At 28.3% G+C, this 22,874-nt stretch overlaps 1 protein-coding gene across 2 annotated transcripts; it reads left to right on the top strand.

The window, feature by feature from the left end:
- The first annotated feature begins 1,697 nt into the window (after positions 1 to 1,697).
- On the top strand, positions 1,698 to 21,626 carry LOC135925722 (long-chain-fatty-acid--CoA ligase 5-like). 2 transcript variants are annotated; one of them, XM_065461182.1, is made up of 16 exons: positions 1,698 to 1,782; positions 10,273 to 10,485; positions 11,758 to 11,872; positions 12,497 to 12,564; positions 12,671 to 12,772; positions 13,073 to 13,172; positions 14,111 to 14,319; positions 15,380 to 15,412; positions 15,609 to 15,731; positions 16,028 to 16,102; positions 16,608 to 16,825; positions 17,119 to 17,434; positions 18,296 to 18,412; positions 19,178 to 19,321; positions 19,831 to 20,082; positions 21,115 to 21,625. In XM_065461182.1, exons 2-16 carry the CDS (start codon positions 10,327 to 10,329, stop codon positions 21,250 to 21,252), a joined length of 2,169 nt encoding a protein of 722 aa, XP_065317254.1. In that variant the 5' UTR covers positions 1,698 to 1,782; positions 10,273 to 10,326; the 3' UTR covers positions 21,253 to 21,625. The 2 variants fall into 2 exon arrangements, with proteins under 2 accessions (XP_065317254.1, XP_065317255.1); XM_065461183.1 differs by lacking the exon at positions 1,698 to 1,782 and adding an exon at positions 6,510 to 6,561 and having other exon boundaries at positions 21,115 to 21,626.
- Positions 21,627 to 22,874: the final 1,248 nt, after the last annotated feature.

Genomic DNA, 22,874 nt, shown 5'->3' with positions numbered 1-22,874 from the left:
ATTAAATTAGAAAATATGTATTATAATTATAAAATTGCAAATTTATATTTATAAAAGAAAATTAAAATTTCCGTGATTCACGGGAAATTCATGTTAACGCCCGATCATGCCCAGGAAAAATTTTGGGAAGGCCCGTCACGCCCAGTCACGCCTAATAATTTAAAAACTTTTCACACTCACACCGTGACTCGATGGGTCACGCGTAATTTCACCACCCGCGCCTACCTCTAGACCAAATCGTCAAAGATTGAATGATAAATTATATTAATAATATTAAAAAATAATGCTGATTTATGATGCTGATGTATTAATATTTATTAATTATACAATTAGTAAAAAAATATCGCACTATCTTATATAATAAATTTGTTATTTTCTACAATTTATTTTCAAATTTTTTATAAATTTATATTATATATAAAAAAATAAAGCTTTATACATTTCGATTTTGACTATTTAAAGTTTTTATAAAAAATATCTAGTATCTTAGATACTTTTTTAAAAAAAAGATACAAGTATCTTGTATCTTATATCTTATTGAAATTTTTCTAAAGTATCATCCAGTATCTTGTATCTTAAATACAAAATTTTATAAAGTATCTGTTTCTGTATCCGAATACAATTTTCTGAAAATTTGCCCAACCCTGATTATGAATTATAAAAATTATTACTTTTTCTTATTTTTATTAAAATTATTGTATAAAGTGATATATTGTATATATTTTTTTGTGGAAGAGTTGTATATATTTATACCTTAAAATAGTATATAAGAGGGCCACAAAATTTCCAATCCCCCCTCCCCCAACGACGTATACACATTTATACTATAGTATACCTAAGAGCAGCATGAGGGTGAGATGTGAGGATGGAATAATTATTAAACGGCTCGATTATTAAAACGGCTAACCAAATATTTTAGCCCAAAAATTTTATGCAACCGGAGATTTTTCTCATAGATAGCAAATATATCTTCCACTAACGAATTCTCGAGGCTTGCATAATATTGTTTGGCCAAAATATTGGGTTAGCTGGTTTTAAAAATTTAATAACACACGGATGGACGCATTACTGGATGGGTCTTTTTCCTAATAAATTTCCTTAGGCCAATTACAATTGCAGGGTTAAATTAGAAAAATATTGATATGATTTTTAACCTTTTAAAAATTAAAATGTCATTTTTTCTGAAAATTTTGAATCATTGTTATTTTTTAAAAAAATAGTCAGCTTTCACTTATTTTTGTTTTAAATGTTTGTTTATATACATTTTTCGTAAGTAGGGAGGGGTTATTAGCCTAAAAAGATATTTTAAAAAGCAAATAAATATACTTATATGTTTTATGGGATTCTCAATAATACATTTCAGATGATATGATGTATTTTACAATTTATCTAATATATAAAGCAAAACATACCTACACTGACATATCAATTTTTTTAATTATATAAAATTGTAAATTTATTGACTAAAATAATAATATTAAGATTATTCTATCAAGTTGAAGTCTTTTATATAAATAATAATATTATAATTTAAATTATAAATGATTTGAACTTGAAAATACTAAAAAATACCTATAAAGTTAGCTCTTACAAATTTTTTAAATATGAATATCTTGAAGCAAGAATAAATTTATAATTTATTATGCATTTATATTTTTTTTCTTATTGCTGCTAAATTTTTGTAAAAATCATTCGTTCATAAAATTGGAGGCATTTAAACGTATTCACTCATTTTTTAATATGATTATAAATTTTCTTGAAATATTCCTCAATAATTTATAAGTATATTATTATTCGTTACAATATATTTTTCGATTTGAAATATCTTATATCGGTGTTTTAATTTGGTGATAATTTTTATTAAAAAGCATATAACAATTACACCTTTATCTAATTTCAACATATTTGCTTTATTTTGGGAGAATGTTTAAAGTTTTATATTTAACATAGTCTTACACATTTAATGCCCACTTTAAAAAATTAACATGTTTCCAATACGCATTCATTTGATTCATGCCACATGAATTTTATTTTATATAAATTTTATAACAATTTATTCTTATTTGCTCAATGATATTTATTTTTAAATAGAATTAAAATTTATCTAAAAATCAGAAAATTTTAAAGAGTAAATATTACTCATTCATCACATTTTCAACATCTCAATATCAGAGATGCTAGAGTATACATATTAACCAATACTTTAAAATTTAACTAATATTGGACGATATCCTAAAATGATAATTAACCCTCATAAATTAAAAACAGTTACATTTAGCCATTAATTAATTTTAAAATACTTGACTGATAAGAAAGATGTAAGAAAAGGATTAATTTAATTTTCCTAAAATTTTATTGCTCAACATAATAAAAAAGAAAAGAAAATGAGGAGTTGTATTAAATGCTTTAAAAAAATAAACTACATATAATAATTTTTATTTTTAAATGTTGCTGATATTTTGATACCATATTTATATTAGAGGCTTCTATTGAATATTTTAGTAATAAACTCGTTCAAAAAATAGTTCAAAATACATCATTTTAATATCAATTTTAATTACATCTATAAATCCATTTTGTTGGATTTTTATATATAAAATAATTTAAACCATTTTTGAACATTTATACTCTTCATTTGTTGATTTGTGTCTACAAAATCGAAATTTTTTCGCCCAAATTCCCACTGGTCCAGTGGCAATTTTTTTAAAATCTAGCCACCATGTTTAGCTATCTAAAAAAATGTATTCTTCCATTAATTTAATTATTTTTTAAAATCAGGTTTTTCTTATGTCTTAAATTTTAAAAATTTGGACAATGATTGGATTATATCTACCCAATTCAAATAATAACCTTGCCATGATTTATTTATTTAAAATTCAATCAATTGATTACACATTCCATTCTTATATTATAATTATTTGATATGTGAAATAAATAAATCAATGATGCATTTTCACCTTCCTGTCTTCCAAAATTTTGATGTTTTTTATAAAAAAAAATATTTCTTTTATACTCTTGTTTGATTTACCGAAAAGGGGAAGTATTTGTTCATGCAAACTACAAATTCTCAATAAAATGATACTATTTATATAAATCTTTATTTTTTTTTCTAAAGACAACATTTCAGTTTTAATTCAGTCCTTCTTGCCAAATAAAATAAAATTCAATTTTTTTTTCAAACTCATTATTGACATTGACATTTTTTTCTTTCTCTGATACAATAAAACAAAATATAAAATATCTAATTTTTATCAATAAAATAATTATTGATCAACATAACAATGTATCAAAACTAAAATTAAACAGTTTCGGGGCATTAATTGATTTTCACCATGAAAAAAAATTCCGGAATCGCAGTTTGAATCAGCGATCTGCATCGGACCTAATATACCGAACCCGCCGACCCGACCCCGAACGAATTTTTTTATCTATTTATCCCGAAAAGTCCGGCCCAAATTTAAATGTTAAATAAATAAAAAATACAGATTGATTTTTTAATAATTATTGATTAAATTATTTTTATTGGTTTGATTATTTTTTAAATTAATATCATTAAAAAAGTATGTTTTAACGGTTTATTTCCAGTAGGCTGTAAATACTGTTAAACGGCTAAGCGTTGGCTCGAACAAAACCGACCCCAAAATCCTGGCCATTTTATTTGACGTCGACCCAATAGCTGGGTCGATTTTTTCAACAAAGGTTCAAATTTTAAGTCGTTGTAATCGACTTCGACTCAAAGTGTGGACCTTTTTTTCCGATTTTGACCCAATGTTGAGGTCTATTTCTTTGACCTAAAATATTGGTCCTCTCTTCATTCCCAACCCAAAGTTAAAACTAAATTTGGGTCGTTTACCACGACCAAAGGATGGGTCGAAACCAATAATTAACCTTTATTGATATCTTATATATTATGTTTACTGGTGGAAGAGCTAATTAAAGTAAAATATCCCATAATTTTGAGACTGGCTCAGATTCACGCAAGCATCAATATTATTTAGCTGAAAATAATTAATCTAATATTTTTAATAAAGATGGTAATAAAAATTTACCAAATACTTGCAACGTTTTAATAAAATAATTTAAACCAATAAATTAAAATTTTTAACGAAGATAGTTGATCCCGATGATAAATATAAATGTACCTAAAATATTTAATTTATTATAATTGTAAAACATAATTTTAATGATATGATGAATATCTAAACAATAATTATATAAAATAAAACATTAATAAACTTACGAAATATTCTTCAAAGACCTGCAGCCCTGCAGACGTCAAAATCTTAATCCCGCCCGCTAAGCCATATATTTTTCTTACTTTATTTAAGCCTAGTAATGTTATTTCGAGTTTGAAACTACTAAAGAGAACAACTAAGATATATTATAAATGCAAAAAAATTATTTATCGTTTGGTTAAATTATTAATAATTGCCAAAAAAAATAGCAAATAGAGAGGTGAGAGGTATGAGCGTTATTGAGTAAAGTGAGAGGTTTTTGGTTCGAATCTCGGCGGAATCAATTTTTCGTGTCCCCTTTCCCCACTCCAATTTTAATAGCAGATAGGAATCGAACGCATTTTTTGAGCTAAAAATGGGAATCTTAATCAAACCCGAATTTTTAAATTTTAATTATTTATCGATCTAGCTATTTAAAATGTACTTTTTTTAGCTGTGTTATGCCAAATTGTTTCAAAGAGACATTGTAATTAAACGATCCCATTATTATATGAATTTTTGTAACTGATTAATTTAAAAATATTTTTGATCCAAATATGCTCGATTTTTACAATTATACTATTTCAACAGGGGCATAGATCTATTATAATTTGATTATACCATTAAAATAGTAAGATTATAGGGGAGGGAGTGCTAAAAACCTTAAAAAATTTTTTTAAGCACCTCTTATTAGCATCACACAAAACAAAACAAAAAATTGCTAATAATCATTCTTTTTTTGATGTAAAAAGCGAAGAAGTGAGGAAAAAAATATATTTTATTTGTCAAAAATCAAAATAACAAGAAATTATAAAAAAAATATGGCCTATACAAGTTCCAATTCCAATGCATATGCTTTCTAAACAATTAAATATCATTTACAATGATAAAAACGTTTTGCCCTCTGTAAATTGTGGATACAAAATCAAAACAAAAACATGTAAATATTTTAAATTAACTTTTTTTAAATATTATGAATGGTTTTTTTGTAATTAAACACATTGACAATTATTTATACTTGCTATAAATTATAAATAACTAAAATTTCTTAAATTCTTTTTTTAAAGACTCGTAAAAACACATATGCGACCGATTAACAACATTTTTTTTGTTGACATTTTAATAATTCTGAAATATCATATATTTTTTGGATTTTTTAAAAAAAATTTTCTTTCTTATTTTTTTTTCCTCGTTTCTAACTTTTTTGCGACCTTTCCTTTTAATTTTATGTTTTTCTTTTTTTTTCTCCTAAAAATAATTTTATTATTTTCCCTATTATCTTTCTTTAAATCCATACCCTTTTTTTTCTTACCAAGTTGCTATTTAGCCCACTATAAAAAAATGCAATTTTTTAGACCCAACCCGGATTTTATATTTTCAGATCCAGTTCGGGCCGGATTTTTTTTATGCGCGGCTCGGGTATTTAAAAATTTTTTTTTGGCCCATCTTGGCATGGTTATATTTAACGGGCGGGGCTTTCAGATCTCTGATTTTTATAGAGCATGGAGTGAGATGAATATCAGAAAAATTATGCCATGAATTAAAATTTCATATAATTTTTTGTTTCATAATTAACGTAAGAATAAATTTAAATAAATATAGAATATATATAATGGAGAGATGAATCATTAAAGAAAACAAGAAATATTTAAAGTGAATTTATCAGTATCAGGTATCGATTGTATCGCGATACTAAGGCGAGATAATAAATAAGTTCATATTGTTGTTCTTCTGGGCTGCTCCGGGTAAAGGCAATACTGTATCGCTTGTCTGCTATCTGGATCCGGCATACTTCTAGTTTATTTATGGTTTTTTTACAAAATTCCATTATTCATATTTCAAAAGGTTAACGTGGACTGGTCCGACCTAAAGTCGTTTTGTCCTTTGGCCGGGCTTTATCGACCTCTTTCATAAAAAGTTTTAATGATATAGTAAAACATAATTCTGATTTTTTTATTTTAAATTTCAAAAATTTAGCATCTATTTTAAATTAAAATTTTAAAACTTCTGAAAGTTTAATTTTTTTTTAAATTAAATAAGAGGGTTAGATGATGATGATAAATAGTAAACGACAATAATATAATATTTAAAAAGATATTATTGTTATCTCCCCCCCCCTCCTATTTTCCCCCTTTAAAATCGATAAAAAATAAATTTTGACACACTTTTTTTTTGAAAATATTTTTAATTTAATTTAAAAAAATAAAAAATTTGGCATGTTAAACCATATTTATATATTTTTTTTTCTTCACTAAATAATCGTTTGGTTTTCTAGTTTTAATGTCACGGATTATCGCAATATGGCGCCCACACTAATCCTAAACTAAACGGCTTCTCAGCCAGTCAAGTTAAAATTAAAATTATTCATAAATGTTATTCAAATTTTTGTTTTATTTTCTTCGTAAAAATTATGTATTATGCGATGCCAAAATATTTTGCTTGCGAATGAAGCCGGAACAACATTTTTTTTCTTGGACATAAAAAATAATGAGGAGTGGAATGAATATCATCCCTCATGCGTTCCCCTCGGCTAATGAAATTTAGTCTAATTGGGCAAAAACATTTTGATTTCCTTCCTCCTTCACGCCCCTTTAATTGTATTCATATACGTTAAAATACGTCAGAGTGCAAGCCAATGACACGTAATGATACCTAGACTGACGATGCATTCATAATATTTCATTTGGAAGCGTCGTTGAATGCAAACTATCTGGACCCGTCATTTTTGTAACCCATATAGTAATTCATCTCATGTTAAAAACTACTATAAGATTGATAACTTGCTTCCTTATTATCTTGATGATCAGGCAATTCTTTAATAAAATTTGCGCCAGACTTAGGAATAAATTGGCCTCTCGTTTAAAAATTTTAATAATGATATGGGTAATTTAAATGGCGTCCTCAGCTGTTTTCATTACATCGTCAGTCTAGGTATTATTTATTATATGTCATTGGTGCATGCTCAGCTCATAAATCGGGAGCAATTTAAATTAAGAAATTTTTTAAAAAAAAGATAATATTAACTAATCAGCTAGGAAATCATTATATTAGAAGCGTTTTACTCGCACATTAACTACTGTTCATATTTACAATTTCCCTTAATTGGGCACAATACTGCCACAATTATTCGAAATAACTTACATTCACATATATTATAGTGTTTGTAATGTGTTGCCTCTTGTTAAGTGATTAATTGCGAGAAGGTATAGTTATCCTTTTTCAAACTCCTTTTTAAAGAAAATATTATTAAGTATGGACACATGAGTTCCAGAATCAAAGGCCATTCCTTAAAAGGATCAAAGATTAAAATACGGACCGGGAAATTTTTTCAAAAAAAGGGCCGAGGTTGGAAATAAGTTTTTTTTTACAAATCCGGAACTTGGCCTAAAGTTTCTATATTAGCAAGTTTCTGAAATAAATTTATAATTTTCTTAACCCGAAGAAAAAAATATACAAGTTTTCCTATAAAAAAAGAAAGTATTAATCTTGATATTGGATAATGTTGTTAAACGGCTCAATTTTTGTCTAAAATAGTTGACCCAATATTTTGGCCAAAAAATATTCAAGCCTGGAGATTCTGCTTATAAATGGCAGAAAAGTTTGGGCATATATTAACGAAATCTCTAGGCTTGCCTTATATTTTTGGCGAAAATATCAGGTTATTCACAACACTTAATATTGGAGATACAAAAAAAAATAATGAGAGATATTGGATTGGCCCGACTCCAAAACAAAAAATTTTTCTTAGCCCGAAATAGCTTTGTTTTTCCTAATCCCTTAGTAATTCTAATCATCCTTTGAATTTGGTAGATAGGAAGAGAAAACATTATTTAGTCGGACTCTTAGACGGTTTTGTTTATTTTTCTAACAAACGGCATGTATCCCATACCAATAGACAAAATTTGTTAAAATATTTTGAAGTTTTAGTTTTCTTATAATTAAAATTTACACGTGTGTGTTTTATTTATGTGTTCAAAAATGTAACCTTAAATTTATTGATTTTTTTTTCAATTATTGTCTTTCTTTATAATGATAACTACTATATTACTCTAAGCCACAAGCGTAGCGATACAGATTTTCCTCGGGCTAAAATCTAAAAATATTATGAAATGAAAATAATATCAATTATAAAAGTTAATAAAATATTTTTAAAAATATATAATTCTTAGATGTATATACGCAATGTCCTGGCTGTTCGACTTATTTTTGATCTTATTTCTAGTTTAGCTTGGGCTAAACAGCTGTTGAACGGATACCCTATTTTGGTTTGATTTAAGTGTTTTGTATCATTGTTATTTTTCGTATTTAGGACACATCCATACTTTTTAAATATTATTTACATTTAATTGAATCGGTCTATTTAAAAAATGTAGGCCAATGAAATTGAAATATAGGACCTACCCGATATATTTTTTAAAAAAAATTGGTACGTTCTTTAATTAACCCCCTGAGAGGTATCGTGAGGTGAATACTCGAGTTAGATGATATGGGGTATAATAGCTATACTATAGCTGGATATCCTTGCCTAATTCAACTCTATACGCACGCACTCGCTGAAGAAAATACTAAGCCCCATTGTGTAATTCGTTTCCGCCTTCTTCCATAAGTTTAGCTATTTCTTCAAACAAACAAAAATACTGCCGAGAGTGGTGATAGTTTGCGAAACCCTCAATTTAGACTTATAAAAAATAACGTTAAAACGGTGAAAAATGGAAAATTATCCAACTATAAGGGGTAACAAATTAGCCCGATATTTTAAAAACAAAAATGAAATCTAACTTTGAAAAAAAAATTATATATAAATCTATTTTTTTTATTTGAACTTTAAAATCGATTTTAATTAATGCTATAATAGATTACTAATATTTGAAAAGATGTGCAAAAAAACCCTGAAAATTTGCCACGAAACTTATTACATATCATATTTTCATTTGTAAAAATCAATAAAAAAAATAAATAGCTTTTTGAAAAACAATAAATAAATTGATTGTAAATAAACCAAAAAATACCTTATTCATTTATTTTTATATCCGGTGCATCGATCTGCCCCCTCCCCCTTTAGCCAATTTGAATGACTGATAACGATATCGTTGGTTACCGAATGCACATCTGTTTTTATGTTTACTTATTATAGAAGAATGCCCCTTACTCTCAACCCTTCCCTTTAAAATATATAACTTATCAATCCCAAACAATCCTTTTCTAATAATTAAATAAACCCAACAATAAACATTACCAACTGGGACAACCACATTGTTTAATTTCATGTTATACCATATTTTATTTATGTTCACATCAAAATAATTTGTAAATGTTTCATATTCATAAAAATAGTTCAAATCCCACTATTCTTTGTTCTTCACCAGCTGGCCTCTTCTCCTGATCTCCCATTCTCCCTTCTTCCCCATAAGGAAAATTAATTGTTCATGTCATAAAATAACTGACATTTGATATATTATATTAAATTTATTTCTTCTTTTTTTCAACCAACACCAATATTTATTTGAGACCCGCGAAGATCGAATTTTTACCCATTTTCATCTAACCAGCCAGGCACAGATTTTTTTAAAGAAAATCTGGGATAACTACATCTATTATTTACATAATTTAAAATTTTTTTATAAATTAAACCCGACACCGATGAGAACTTTTGTAAATTTTTTTTAGGCCATCCCGGATTTTTGAAAGTTAGATTATTTTACGTGCTCTGAGCCGGGCTCTGATCTATAGCTACTAAAGTGAAATATATTTGAACTCCAAAGATAGAAAGAAAGAAACCAAAATTTGAATAATTATATATTTAAAAAAAATGCATCTTTACAATATAGTATACGAATTAAATAAGGAGGCCACTTAAAAACTAACCAGGTCAAAATATATAAAAAATATTTTTGTAATAACGAATAATCTTAAATTTGATGAAACCTCTCTAATTGGTTAAACTATAAATTCTTCGTTAATAATACCACAATTCTTTAAATCCTATTTCATTTTTAAAATTTCGACCAAATCGATAACTATACATACACAATAAAACTATTAAATCAATAATCGATAGATATTAGTTGTTTCCCCCCTTCCCCAATCAGTATTTTTGAATTGACGAATCACGATGTTGGATTACCACAATAACATGTTGACGATCATCGCTGGCACCTTTGGAGCCATAGGGGTTAGTACTATCGCTGGCGCGACGGCCTGGTATTGGTCTCACATGCCAAAGTCTTGCAAACCTCTTTTAGACATAGCCAAACAATCCAGGGAGATCGATGTAAGAATATATATATATATATCAAAAAAGGAAACAAAAATCGGGTATTGAAACAGAACTCTCTTCCAAAAGTCTATTTTAAAATTTCCAAGAACTGCTTTTAATTTGATTATTTTTACAATAATTATTATGCCAAATTAAGCAATTTTATAAGTTGTTAGTAATATACTCAAATGTGTACCTTTATAAGGTCGCATTCATAGTGGGATCCGACCCGTCACGATTTAACAGCTGATTGGTTTTTTTTAAATATGTACGTGAGATCAATTTTTCGTTATTAAAATCAATAATTGTATAATTATCAAAAAATTGATCAGCTGTTGAATCGCAACGGATTCGGTTCTCACTATGAATGCAGCCTAAGTCTCTAATTTTTTGTTCGAGTTAAGTTATTTATTTTTTTTGACAATAATTTTCATTTTAAATAAATACAAAAGATAAATATTTTATTTAGTATAATTTTAAATTTGTTTTTAGCCATTTAAGCTAATTTTTAGCCGGCTAATTAAAATGATAGCAGCTCAAATTTGGAGAGGAATTAAAATGCCTTAATTGTTAACGGATTTTCAGCAAACGCCTGAAGAAGAAGATTGAGCCGAATTTTTTAAAAAAATAACCTCTTTCACCGTATATTATTACCATGAGTCCGAAATGAGAAACCATCTTTTAAAATTAAAAAACGTTTTTGTTTTTATAAATTAAATAAATCATTTGCGATATCACCATCGCAACAAATTCAAATTGGCCTAATTTAATTTCCTTTTTTTGCATTTCCTTATATTTTTACTTAAATTTTACCTTAAAGGTAGGAAGGGACATTTTAATTTTAACAATATTAATTGATGAAAGAAACGAAAGTTTTAAACTTTTGCGAAAACAATTGTAATGCGATGGCTTTATGGCTAATAATGTAAGCATTATTACACTGTAAGAAAATTTTCTGTGATATTATATCTTTTATAATTAAAGTCCTTATATGACTATGATACTATACAAATAAAACTTGTATAGTCTTTTAAATTAGGGATTAAAACCTTGTAGTTCTGCGGGTGTTTGTTTACTTTTCAAAATCTGTAGGTAATAAAAAAAAGGGTTTTAATTACTAAGTAAACCTTCTTAAAATAAATCGCTTAATATTTTGATTTAAATCAAGCCGCTTCTCGGAAATCTTAATATGGATTTCCTGTTGGAAACCCTGATTTTTTTTAGAAATATTTGCGCACACACTCCTTCTCCTCACTCCTTTGGTTAATCTTTCAAAAAACAAATTAGAAAGAGACCGGCGAACACGTATCCCTGTTTTGCAAGGATGGCAAATTAGTCGAGTTTCCATCGGAGGATTTGACAACCTTGGACAAAATAACCAAAAAAGGACTTCAATTATCAAGTAATTAAAAAAATATATATTAAATAATATAGCAGTTTTATTTTATAAGTGCTTCAAAATTGAGCGTCTCTAAACGCTGCGTTGAAAAGACAACTATCGTGCAAATTTATAATATTTTTAATCTTATTTTTTTTTCCACATACTAACCAACACCCACTTTAATTTAAACAATGATGCTTTACCCCTAATTCATAGTTAGCGCAAATCCGCGGCGAAGTATATAAAATTTTTGACGAATTCGCTTTAACTTTGAACTAATCAAAAAAGATATTATGTAAATGCTCATTTTGGAAAAACTATCAGATGCTACCCCTACTCTTAGCTAGCCTTTTTTACTCCTTTAGACATGAGAAGAGTTTCCAAACAGCACATCATTTTTTTTTGTTCTGAATCACCTTATATTAAAAGAAAATATTGCTTTTCTCGAATCGTTAAAAAAGCATCAATTTACATTAACTACGTTGGAAAAAGTTGCGATTTATAAAGTGAACTAGGACAGATCATTTTCATTTTACAAAATCAAAAAATAAATAGCTTTGGGCATAATCTTACAATAAGGCAAATTTTTATCCTATTTTTTTAGTGATCTTTTCTGAAAGGATTATTTTTTCTTCTTCTTCATAGATGATGGTAATATATTTGGATGGCGAACGGATGCAAATTCACCGTATTCTTGGATCAAATACTCACAAGTTTTCATTTTTTTAAAATTTAATTTTAAGCCCTTTTAGATTTAAATCTTTTGAATTGTATTTTTAATAAAAAAATAAAAATCTTTTCTTTGACTTCAAAAAAAAGTTTATAGAACGAGCTCACCATATTGGCTCTGCCTTCATCAATTACGGTCTCAAGCCGGGAGCCAATAATTTCGTTGCCATATATTCGATAAATCGACTCGAAGTAATTACTATTTTATTTTACAAATAACGTAGTCATCTTTATATACGCAACGTATTATTATTGGGTTGATATCAAAAATATATTTTCGCGATTAGAATGAAGGAAGGAAAGAAAGAAATGATAACATAATATTTGTTTGTCACCAACAAAATATTATGTTTTGTAAATTTAAGTATAATTAAAATTTCGTTGTATTACAAAGAACCGCGCCAAATTGGTTCTAAAAATTATTTATTAATTTTTTTTGAATTGATCAAGCCTTTATATTTTTTTACATTCCATCTTTTAAATTTTTTTTAGTGGGTATTAGCGGAACACGGGTGCTACATGTATTCAATGGTACTTGTTGCGTTGTACGATACTCTCGGACCCGATGCCTGCAATTACATATTATTACAAAGTTGATTTTTTTTTAAAAAATAATTTACCAGAATTTAATATAAATTTTTTTTTAAAAAAAAAATCCTTGTTCGCGATTTATTTTTTTGAATGACATTTAAAGAAACTATATTTCCGTGTCGCAACAATTCGGACACTAGACTTAGGGTTTAAGGGCCGTTTCTTTTCACATGGATTTGTTATCAACTTTAACTTTTCCAGCGCTTTCTGATAATATTCTATATCCCGCAACTTTTTAAGGATTCGTGTAAATCTAGTCGTCACAATTTATTTTGGCACTCTCATTTCTCCACCAATTTATTCTTCTAAAAATTCAAGCTTCCTGATCGTTTAAGCTTCGCTACTTTTTTCAATTAGATGAGCAGCCTAATATTCTCTATCAACAAGCCTATCGTTGTACACTATGTATCCCGATTTATTTCGTCTCATACAGATACATTGTTTTATTCCTATTTATATTTAATTCAAACCGTTACTATGTCAATAATCGCTACAATAAAAATCCCTCCCTCCACTCTCATAGAATTTTGCCTTCTTCACTCACAATCCCTGGTAGCTTTTCGTTCAAACCACCTTAAATTATTCTTCTAAGGTAACCCTTCGCATTCCAATACCAACATTCATGTCTTTTTCAAATCACCAACTTCCTAATTTACTGGCGGGCATATTCAGTTCACTACACCCTTATCTTCATTTACACATTCATAAATAAGACCTAACAGTTTGGTATGGCGTTTTAAGTAAATTATTAAGATATGCCAAAAAATTTGACAGAATTTATTTTAGTAAAAAAATTTTTTTGGTCAACGAAAAACTAAAGATTTATTAATATCGTGTTTTTATTTATAATTTTTAAAATTTAATTTAAATTTACTGATTATAAAATAAAATTAAAATATGAGATTTGCAACAATCATTAACTTTCTTTAATCATCAAAGCCGAGGCCAAAATCGTCGTTTGCGATACCATAAAACGTGCTCGCATAGTTATAGACAATTGCATTCAGCACCACAATCCCTATCTAAAAACTATTGTGCTCGTCGAAGACCTAGACCATCCATCCAATGAAACCGAAAAAGATGCTCTCATGGAAGATATCCAGAATTCACAAAACACCATAAAAATCGTGAGTTGGAAGGATTTCGAGGTTATCTTGAACATTCTTGCTTTAATTTTTTTTTTTTAAAAAAGAATCTATTTTTAATCGAAGATTCAGGTATAGTAAGTTAAGAGTAGGGCCTTGCACGAACCGGATATATCCGAGTTCGGATTTGACTAAACTCGGGTTGGCCGGCTTTGGATAGGTTTTTTCTCCTCTGATAGAAAAAATCCGATGCAGGGGGCTCTTGTTGGGAGGTTTAGAAGCAGAATCTCTAATCCTCAGAATCGGGATAGAATATTCTTTTAGATTTTATAGGAACCAGAAAACTCATTTTTTTTCTTCAAATTATCGGAAACTGGTTCAAACAGAAGTGCGAGTAATTTATATATGTATATCAGATATACCCGTGGCCCAAATTTTTTAATCCGTTCCCGGATATTAGAAGAAAAAAAGTATTTTTCCGGAACCGGTCGGATTTAATTATTACCCCCATCTTTGGTCCGGTTTACAGCCCGGATTTTAATTTTTAGGTCTAGCCCTGATTTTTGAGATCATGTCATTTTTCGGACCGGGCGCGTAGGTCTTGATATATATTGTTTAGAAATGTTATGGGATTCATTTTATTAAAAGCTTTATTTATTTGTTCGAGATTAATTTTTTGACATTCTTGGAAACCGCTTTAAATTTTAAGGACCGGAATCTGTCATCCACTTTTCATAATTTTAAGAACTAGAAACCATTTTTAGTCCAGGTTTTGGAATGAATGATCTTAAAACTTAGAGGTCGTGAGAAATGAAGAAAGGGGATTAGAAAGGAAAATACTTTACCCAACCTGGAGAGAAAAAGCCACTGAACTGAACGACTAATAAGAATTTTGTTTTATATGTTTTAATATTTTATTTATTAACCTGTTTTGTTTTTTATCTTTGTAAAAATGTAATTTAAAACTTTATAAAGTATCACCTCAGTATACTTTTTATTTTCATTTTTAAAACTTATACAGGTTGAATTTGAAAATAAATGAGCGATATTTAACATAAAATTATATATTATATTTCATCTCATGCACACATTGAATATTATAATCATTTTTATAAAATTTTAGGAGGATGGTCGTAAGAACCCTAAAACGCCAGTGGTAACATTTTTTTACATTATTATCTTTTTATTACGGCAATAACGCGATTTTTTTAATATCGATTTTAATCAAACAATTCATGATTTTAATTAGAAAATTTAGTAGATTAAAAAAAAAATTATGATTGCGATTTTAATTAAATCGATTTATATTATAGTCAACTCATAAAATTCATCGATATTATTATTTTAAAAAGTCCCCCAAGCCGGATGATTTGTGTAGCGTGTGCTATACCAGTGGTACTACAGGCAACCCTAAAGGAGTTATGCTGACTCACAAAAATTTGCTTTCTATGTGCGCCGGGCTCATATGTCATTTCGTAATTTTTTTTAAAAAAATCAACATTTTGTTTATTATTTGGATGTTTGAATAAAATTCAATATTCCACAACTAGATTTGTAGAATGGAATAGGAATTTGACAATTTTAATGCCGTATTTCTTTCTAAGAAAAAGTAAGATTCTATTTTCGAAAAAATTTCCACTTTTGAATTTGCTTTTTGTTGATGTCAAACTTCAAAGAGATAGGCACATTTAACCAACCCATATTTGTTTATTCCACCAAATTTTTTGAATAATATAAAAAGACATGATTTTTTAAAAAATTATTATTTTAGGATAACATGCTCAACCCCAACACTGTTAATATATCTTTCCTGCCTTTGGCTCACATGTTAGAGAGGGTAGTTGAGGTAATTTTTTTTTAAAAAAAAACATTCAACATTATATTCACTTATATTACTTTATTATTTTTTTTTAACCCGCAGAACTCCATAAATGTTAAAAAAAACTTATACTTAAAAGAGGGGGCTTCAAATTAGTGTTCTGCATCGGGTCTAATTTTTCAAGCCCGGCCCGAAATTTTTTTAAAATATTTTGAAGGCCCGACCAGAACCCGAAATAATTTTTAAAATATTTAAATATAGAAATTAATTTTTATAATTACTCAAAATAAATGATTTATGTTATATGGCATCTATTTTCTATAAATAAAGTCAAATATTTTTATTTTACATTAAAAATTCAACATAAAATTGATAAATTTAGATATTTTAAAAAAAATTTCCAAAGCCCTCCTTAGCCGGCCCGAATTTTTTTTAAAATATTAAGCCCGAAGCCGTTCGGGCTGAGCCTACTTTTGCAGATCTCTACTTTAAATTTAATTTTGAAATAAAAATAAATCATATTCCTTTCAAGATGAACGTAATAATGCACGGAGGAAGAATAGGCTTCTTTTCTGGTCACATTAGGAATTTATCTCAGGACATGAAAATTCTCAAACCAACATTATTTCCTACCGTTCCAAGAATGCTCAATAAGATGCATGATAAAGTTACAGAATCTCTCAGAAAGAGTTGGATAAAGAGCATGATATTTAAGGTAGCCCTTAAAGCCAAAGAAGAAGAAATAAAAAGGTTTCATTTTATATTAAAAACATCTTTATATGATAAAAAAAATATTAAAAAAAATATTTACAAAAAATTTAAAAAAAATTAATTTAAAATGTTGTAAATCTTATATATTATCCGTTTGGGTTAAAGTGCTGACTAGCGGTTCTCCTCTTGACGTGATTATTATTATAAAAATATTTTTCTGAGTATAATACGTATATATGGTATATCTTATCGTTCGTAGAAGAACAGCGTTTTTTTAGTAAAAAGGGGGATCAGGAGCTTACTTATATATTTATAATTCGTAAAATCTATAGGGGTATAATTCGTGACTCGAGTCCCTGGGACGCTGTATTTGCGCCGATCCGGGCGGAGCTGGGTGGTGCCGTACGCTTCATAGCCGTTGGGTCAGCTCCGTTGAGTCCGCAAGTCATGACCTTCGCGCGTTGTGTGTTGGGTAACTGCGTTATCCTAGAAGGATATGGGCAGACTGAATGCGGGGGCGTGTGCACACTTCAAGTGCCCGGCGATTTTAAGGGAAGTTCGGTCGGCCCTCCCCTGCCATGCAACAAAATAAAGATGTGTGACGTGCCCGATATGGGCTACGAATATGGGCTCAACGGGAAAGGCGAGGTTATTTTTTTTTATATGATAATGATTCCATTTCTAATGATTATGTTTTTTTTAAAACAATTTATTTTTAAAAAAGGATTTATCTGTAAAGGATATTTATTTATCATAAATTATACTTGGTAAAGCGACGTGAAAGGAAATATAATGAACTTTTTTTCTTTAAGGTTATAAAATAAATGGGAACTTTACTTTCTAACGGTAATTTATTTAAAATTATTAACTGGTCTGAGGATCGGTTTTGACCCCACCACAAGTGTCAAAAACCTCTATTTCAAGATTTCAGACAAACATATATTATCTGAGCCTCAAGATTTTGCCATAAACGGGTCAAACTATATGTTTTCAAAACAAAAACTCGACTGCCAACCACCTTAAAAACAATTTGCCTTTTGGAACGGTCTAAACCTGCCTGTTTGACCTTTAGATTAAAGGGTTTTCAATATTCTTAGTTTAAAAAAATTTGAACATTGGGTGGACGGGTGCTTGCATATATTTTAGTATTTTTCCCAACGAAATTAACATGATGGATTTATGATTATTCTATAATAAAGTATGTAAAAATCATGGGCCCTAAATAAAGGAATGGTCACGTTCCGTTTCCATTCATGCCAAAGATATATGATTACATAAAAACTATCGAAAGGGCTGGTTAAAAAAATATTTTAAATAGATCATTCGGGTTAAAAATTTGCCTTCCGCGAACCTCAACTTCAGATACCATTTAAGGCAAAGGCATAAATTTTAATTTTAACAAATATGGCCTTCCTCATCGGTAAAATTATTTGACTTTACTTCATTTCTTTTATACAATTTCGGTCCTGCATAATACTTAATTCTTCGAATTTTCTAATTATATAAAAGATTTGTGTCAAGGGTCCAAACGTCTCTCAAGGTTATTACAAAGAACCCGAATTAACGGCACAGACCATTGACAAAGATGGGTGGCTTCATACCGGAGACATTGGCAAATGGTTACCCGTAAGTATTACTAAAATATATTATGCTTAAACTAATCTACTATAAAAAAAATTGCATTAAACAAATGGAATGTTAGGTTAATATTTAAATAAGGTTTTAATTACACCAATTTATATTGTTACAGTTATTAAGGGAATACAAATTTTTTTTTCTTCTTTCTCTTAATAATAATTATATGAAATCCATGGATCGCTGCGCTCGCTTCCTCTATCTGTTTCACGGAGAGTAACGACTCGTTGGCATATCGCCTAACAGTAATCTTAAATGTGAGGTGGATCTATGGTCTCGATAAATATTACATAAACTTCTGGATCTTGCTTATAAATAATTTTTGGGTCTAGGTATACCATAAGTGGTGAATGGTTTATAGGAGCGGGTTATTTTTTTACATATAGCCTAAAAAGAGGAGTTCATAGGAGACTCAATATTAGCGGAAAAATCCTGCTCCTAAAAAACATTCAGCACTTTAATATATTTAAGACCACCATCTTAATGCAAAGTCTAGAAATTTATGTAATATCTATTAATGTTCCTCTCATAATAACTTACCAATTATTTTTCCCTCAAATGCGATACGTCAACCAGTCGTACTCTATTGTGAAACAGAATGAGCGCAGCTATACGCGATCTATAATATTGTTTACATTTTTGGACATTTTTTTTTAAAAAAAAAGAAGTAAATTAAGAACTTTTCTTGAAATAATATTCCAACAAACACGATTTTATTAATCCATATAATCTTTATATGTAAAAAAATAAATATAGAATGGCACATTATCTATAATTGATCGCAAGAAAAATATATTCAAATTATCTCAGGGAGAATTCGTTGCTCCGGAAAGGATCGAAGGTATATATGCCCACAGCCATTACGTAGCTCAGATATTCGTTTATGGGGAAAGTATAAAAGTAAATATCGCTCGGACACGCATAATTAACAAATTTATAAATCTTTAACAATGTTTTCTAGTTTTATATACTAGTCCATCCCTTGCCTCTAAGAAAATTATTTTTTTTTTCTCACCAAATTTTCTGAATTATAATAATTTAATCTACCGCGAATGAGTTTACTAAATTTTTTGTAATTTATCCTTTGGAAAAATGTATTGATAACATTAATTTTTCTAATTCTGGCTAGAAAAATTCTTAGCTAAATTTTATTGAGATAAGAAGGCGGGATATCACAATTGCACTTGTTAAAGTGACCACTTTTTTTGAAAATAATTTTTTTTTAAATGGTGATCGCTTTGAAGCCTTCTATTTCAAAGAAGCCATTACGATGGCTATTCATCAAAGTAATTGCATTGCTATTCATGGTTCCTTATGGCAATGCAAGAAAAAATATTTTTCATGTGGATGATATTTTAGATGTTAGAAATACTAGATAATACTTTGTTTTTCTACACGTTATATTCCAGTCCTGCCTTATAGCCGTCGTGGTTCCCAACGAACACACCGTCCTCACTTGGGCCAGCAAACAAATTAACCACCCTCATTTAAAAGAAATGGCTGACAGTCTTGGCAAACATTTTACCGTTTCGGGCTCAGATTTATGCGGCGGAACGCGCAAAATTTGGGCCGAGATATGCAAGGACCAAGTCGTCAAACAACTAATTTTGGACGATATGAAGGAAACTGGCAAGAAACAAGGACTTCAGGGATTTGAGCAGGTTTATTTTCTAATTTATTATTGGTTAACATCTCAGTGTCAGATTTCGCTAAGTTGTGGCTTATATTATGGATGGAGGGCTTTAGGTCACTTCATTGATATGTATATTTTAGCTTCTTTTTTTCCGGCAATGTTATATTTTTTTCAACTTTAAAATCATTTTTTGAGCGCATTTTTTTTTAAACTTAAAAAAATTTGATTTTACCGGAGTATATTCTATCATGTTTGGATTACCTACCCTATGAATTTTCCGTGAACCTTATTCAAAGTCTAACAAAAAAATTGTCTACAATTTATAAGATAGATATTCCAAACATGATAGTATATATTTCCAGTAAAATCCGATTTTTAAATTTAAAAAAATCTCGCTCAAAAAATGATTTAAAGTTGTAAAAATAATACCTTGCCGGTAAAAACAGATTGGCGCTAACATATATACTACTAGATTGACTATTCACAACATCAGCTGTAGAGTCATTTAGTGACTTGCACTTTGGTTATATGATATTAATATGTCCATTCATATAATGATAAATAAAGACAATTAGTCGAAGTGAAAACCACAAAATGGCGCTACGGCGGACTTCTATTTATGGACACCTTTAATTAACGAATCGCCATTCTAATAGTATATATACACACACATCGTTAGTTCACTTATTACAGGCCTTTGGCCGAGTTATATTGTTTAAAAAATAATAATTTTTGGGTTTTCGCTTTCTTTTCTTATTAAAATGTTTTTTTTAAGTCGAAATTTACAATTATAATCATAGTTTTGTAATATTTACGAAAGTAGACTAAATTTCCAAAACTACACTTATGCCGCAGGATGAAGAGATTATTATTTTTTTATAATTCATTTTACGATTTGATTTTTTTTATATGTTACGAAATTATTTGTATGTTTTCTATCTCCTTCATCTTTTAAAATTCAAATTTAACCTCAAAAAATATAATAATATTCCTCAAATTTGATAAAATCTACAAATAAAATTGATCATTTATTCATATGTTTATTTTTATAAAAAAAAAGATTAAAGACATACACTTAAATCCTGACATGTTTTCCGTTGAAAATAATCTTTTAACTCCCACTATGAAAGCTAAAAGGGGATCATTAGCCAGGTTTTTTAAGCCTCAACTGCAAAACATGTATAGTAATCTTGACTAAAAAAAGATCATTTTTAATCTTCTCTTTTTTTAAAAATTTTCAAATGCAAATATAAACTTTAAAAAAAAATCATAGTATAATTATATTGCAATTTATAAAAATCATAAAATTATTTTATTATTTTTAGTAGTAGTAATATATATATATTTATTTTAAAGCACACTTATATTTTTAGGTGACTAAATATATATATTAAAAATCGTGCAAATGACCCCCTCCCCATTGTTTATGAATTATTTACTTTTAGACATTTTATATGTCTTGCCAATCCAACATAATTAAATTATTATACATATTAGATATTATATACAATGTACAAATCAATACAATTAATTATTTGTAATTTTTTTTTTTTTTAAAATATTAATATATATATAAAATTGATAATGTATATATTATTCATATAGGTTTTTTTCCCTCTCTGGTGTACATTGTAGTAATTTAATTATGACTTATACTTAAAAATTATATATATCTCAAAGCTGAAAAATAATCATATTTCTTTTATTTGTTTGCGTCTCATCATAAAAAGGGTATTGAAACACATTACTAATTTTTTTTAAGAGATGTTCCCACTTTAAGCTTTATAATTCTATTGAATTTGTGCATTTCTCAAGACAATACGTTAGCTTTTTCGAATTTAATAAAGCACCAATCCTGAATGACAGACATCACCGCGTTATACCTCCTATTTAAAGCAATCCAATGAGGTTCTATTAGGAAAGGATGTAACATATCCGCACTTAAGGATAGGTTGAATGCACTCACAAATTGACCATTTTGTAAGAGTTTTAATCTTTCGTAAGTTGATCGGCGAAGCCTGGTGGAAAAATAGGGTTGAAATATATAAAATATATAGAAATAATTATATAAAATATATAGAAATAATTTTCATATTTTAAAAGTCTCATAAAAAAAATTAACTTATCTATAACATAACACGATTATATACTTGCAGCATTGATATAATGGGGCCAATGTTGTGAAAGTATCTACATTTGGATCTGGAAAACTGAAAAAAAATAAATATAAAAATGAGGTATATCATAATGGTATTTAATTTAGTAATGTGTTTTAAATTTATCGAGTAGGAGGGTTCAGAAAGTTTACTTGATCCATTAATTATATAATAGATAAAATTGGATTTTTTTTTAATTCCAGAGGCAGCGATTTCAAGGTTTTATAAAATTTTAGAGGCCCCTTAAAAAAGGAAATCTATCTTTTTTTTCCTATATAGTGTTTATGATTTTTCCGCCTTTTACAGAAAAAACAATATACTTCTCTTTTTAGTCTAATTTTATTTTTTTCCGAATCTGCCTCGAATCTATTCCTAAAATTAGAATTCGGATAGGATTTAAATCTTTTAAAATATGGATCTAAAAAAAATAGATTCAATGGCATAACTCATATAACATATATATTTTTTGAAATTGAATACAGTACACCAACCAATTTCCAGAATCTATCATGATTAACGAAAACGGAATGTCGTCAAGCGTTTCCTGAGTTTCCATATATTCGAAACTGCTACGATCGATGTTATCCAATAGAAAGTCATAAATAGCGATATCAATGATATCCAATAAAATCGTTGTTTGACTTCTTTCGTATAGCCCGTCTTC

Source organism: Gordionus sp. m RMFG-2023, chromosome 3, assembly GCF_954871325.1.
Source record: "Gordionus sp. m RMFG-2023 chromosome 3, tfGorSpeb1-WG-v2, whole genome shotgun sequence".
Classification (NCBI taxonomy): domain Eukaryota; kingdom Metazoa; phylum Nematomorpha; class Gordioida; order Chordodea; family Parachordodidae; genus Gordionus; species Gordionus sp. m RMFG-2023.
Note: the sequence above shows the minus strand (reverse complement) of the source record. Positions and strands in the feature narration are given on the sequence as shown.

Bases quoted from the DNA above. Each gene is read 5' to 3' on its own strand.
- LOC135925722 (XM_065461183.1), top strand. From the start codon at position 10,327: ATGTTGGATTACCACAATAACATGTTGACGATCATCGCTGGCACCTTT. The intron at 11,873-12,496 runs GTAATTAAAAAA...TCTTCTTCATAG, and splicing joins AAAAGGACTTCAATTATCAA to ATGATGGTAATATATTTGGA. The intron at 16,103-16,607 runs GTAATTTTTTTT...ATTCCTTTCAAG, and splicing joins TGTTAGAGAGGGTAGTTGAG to ATGAACGTAATAATGCACGG.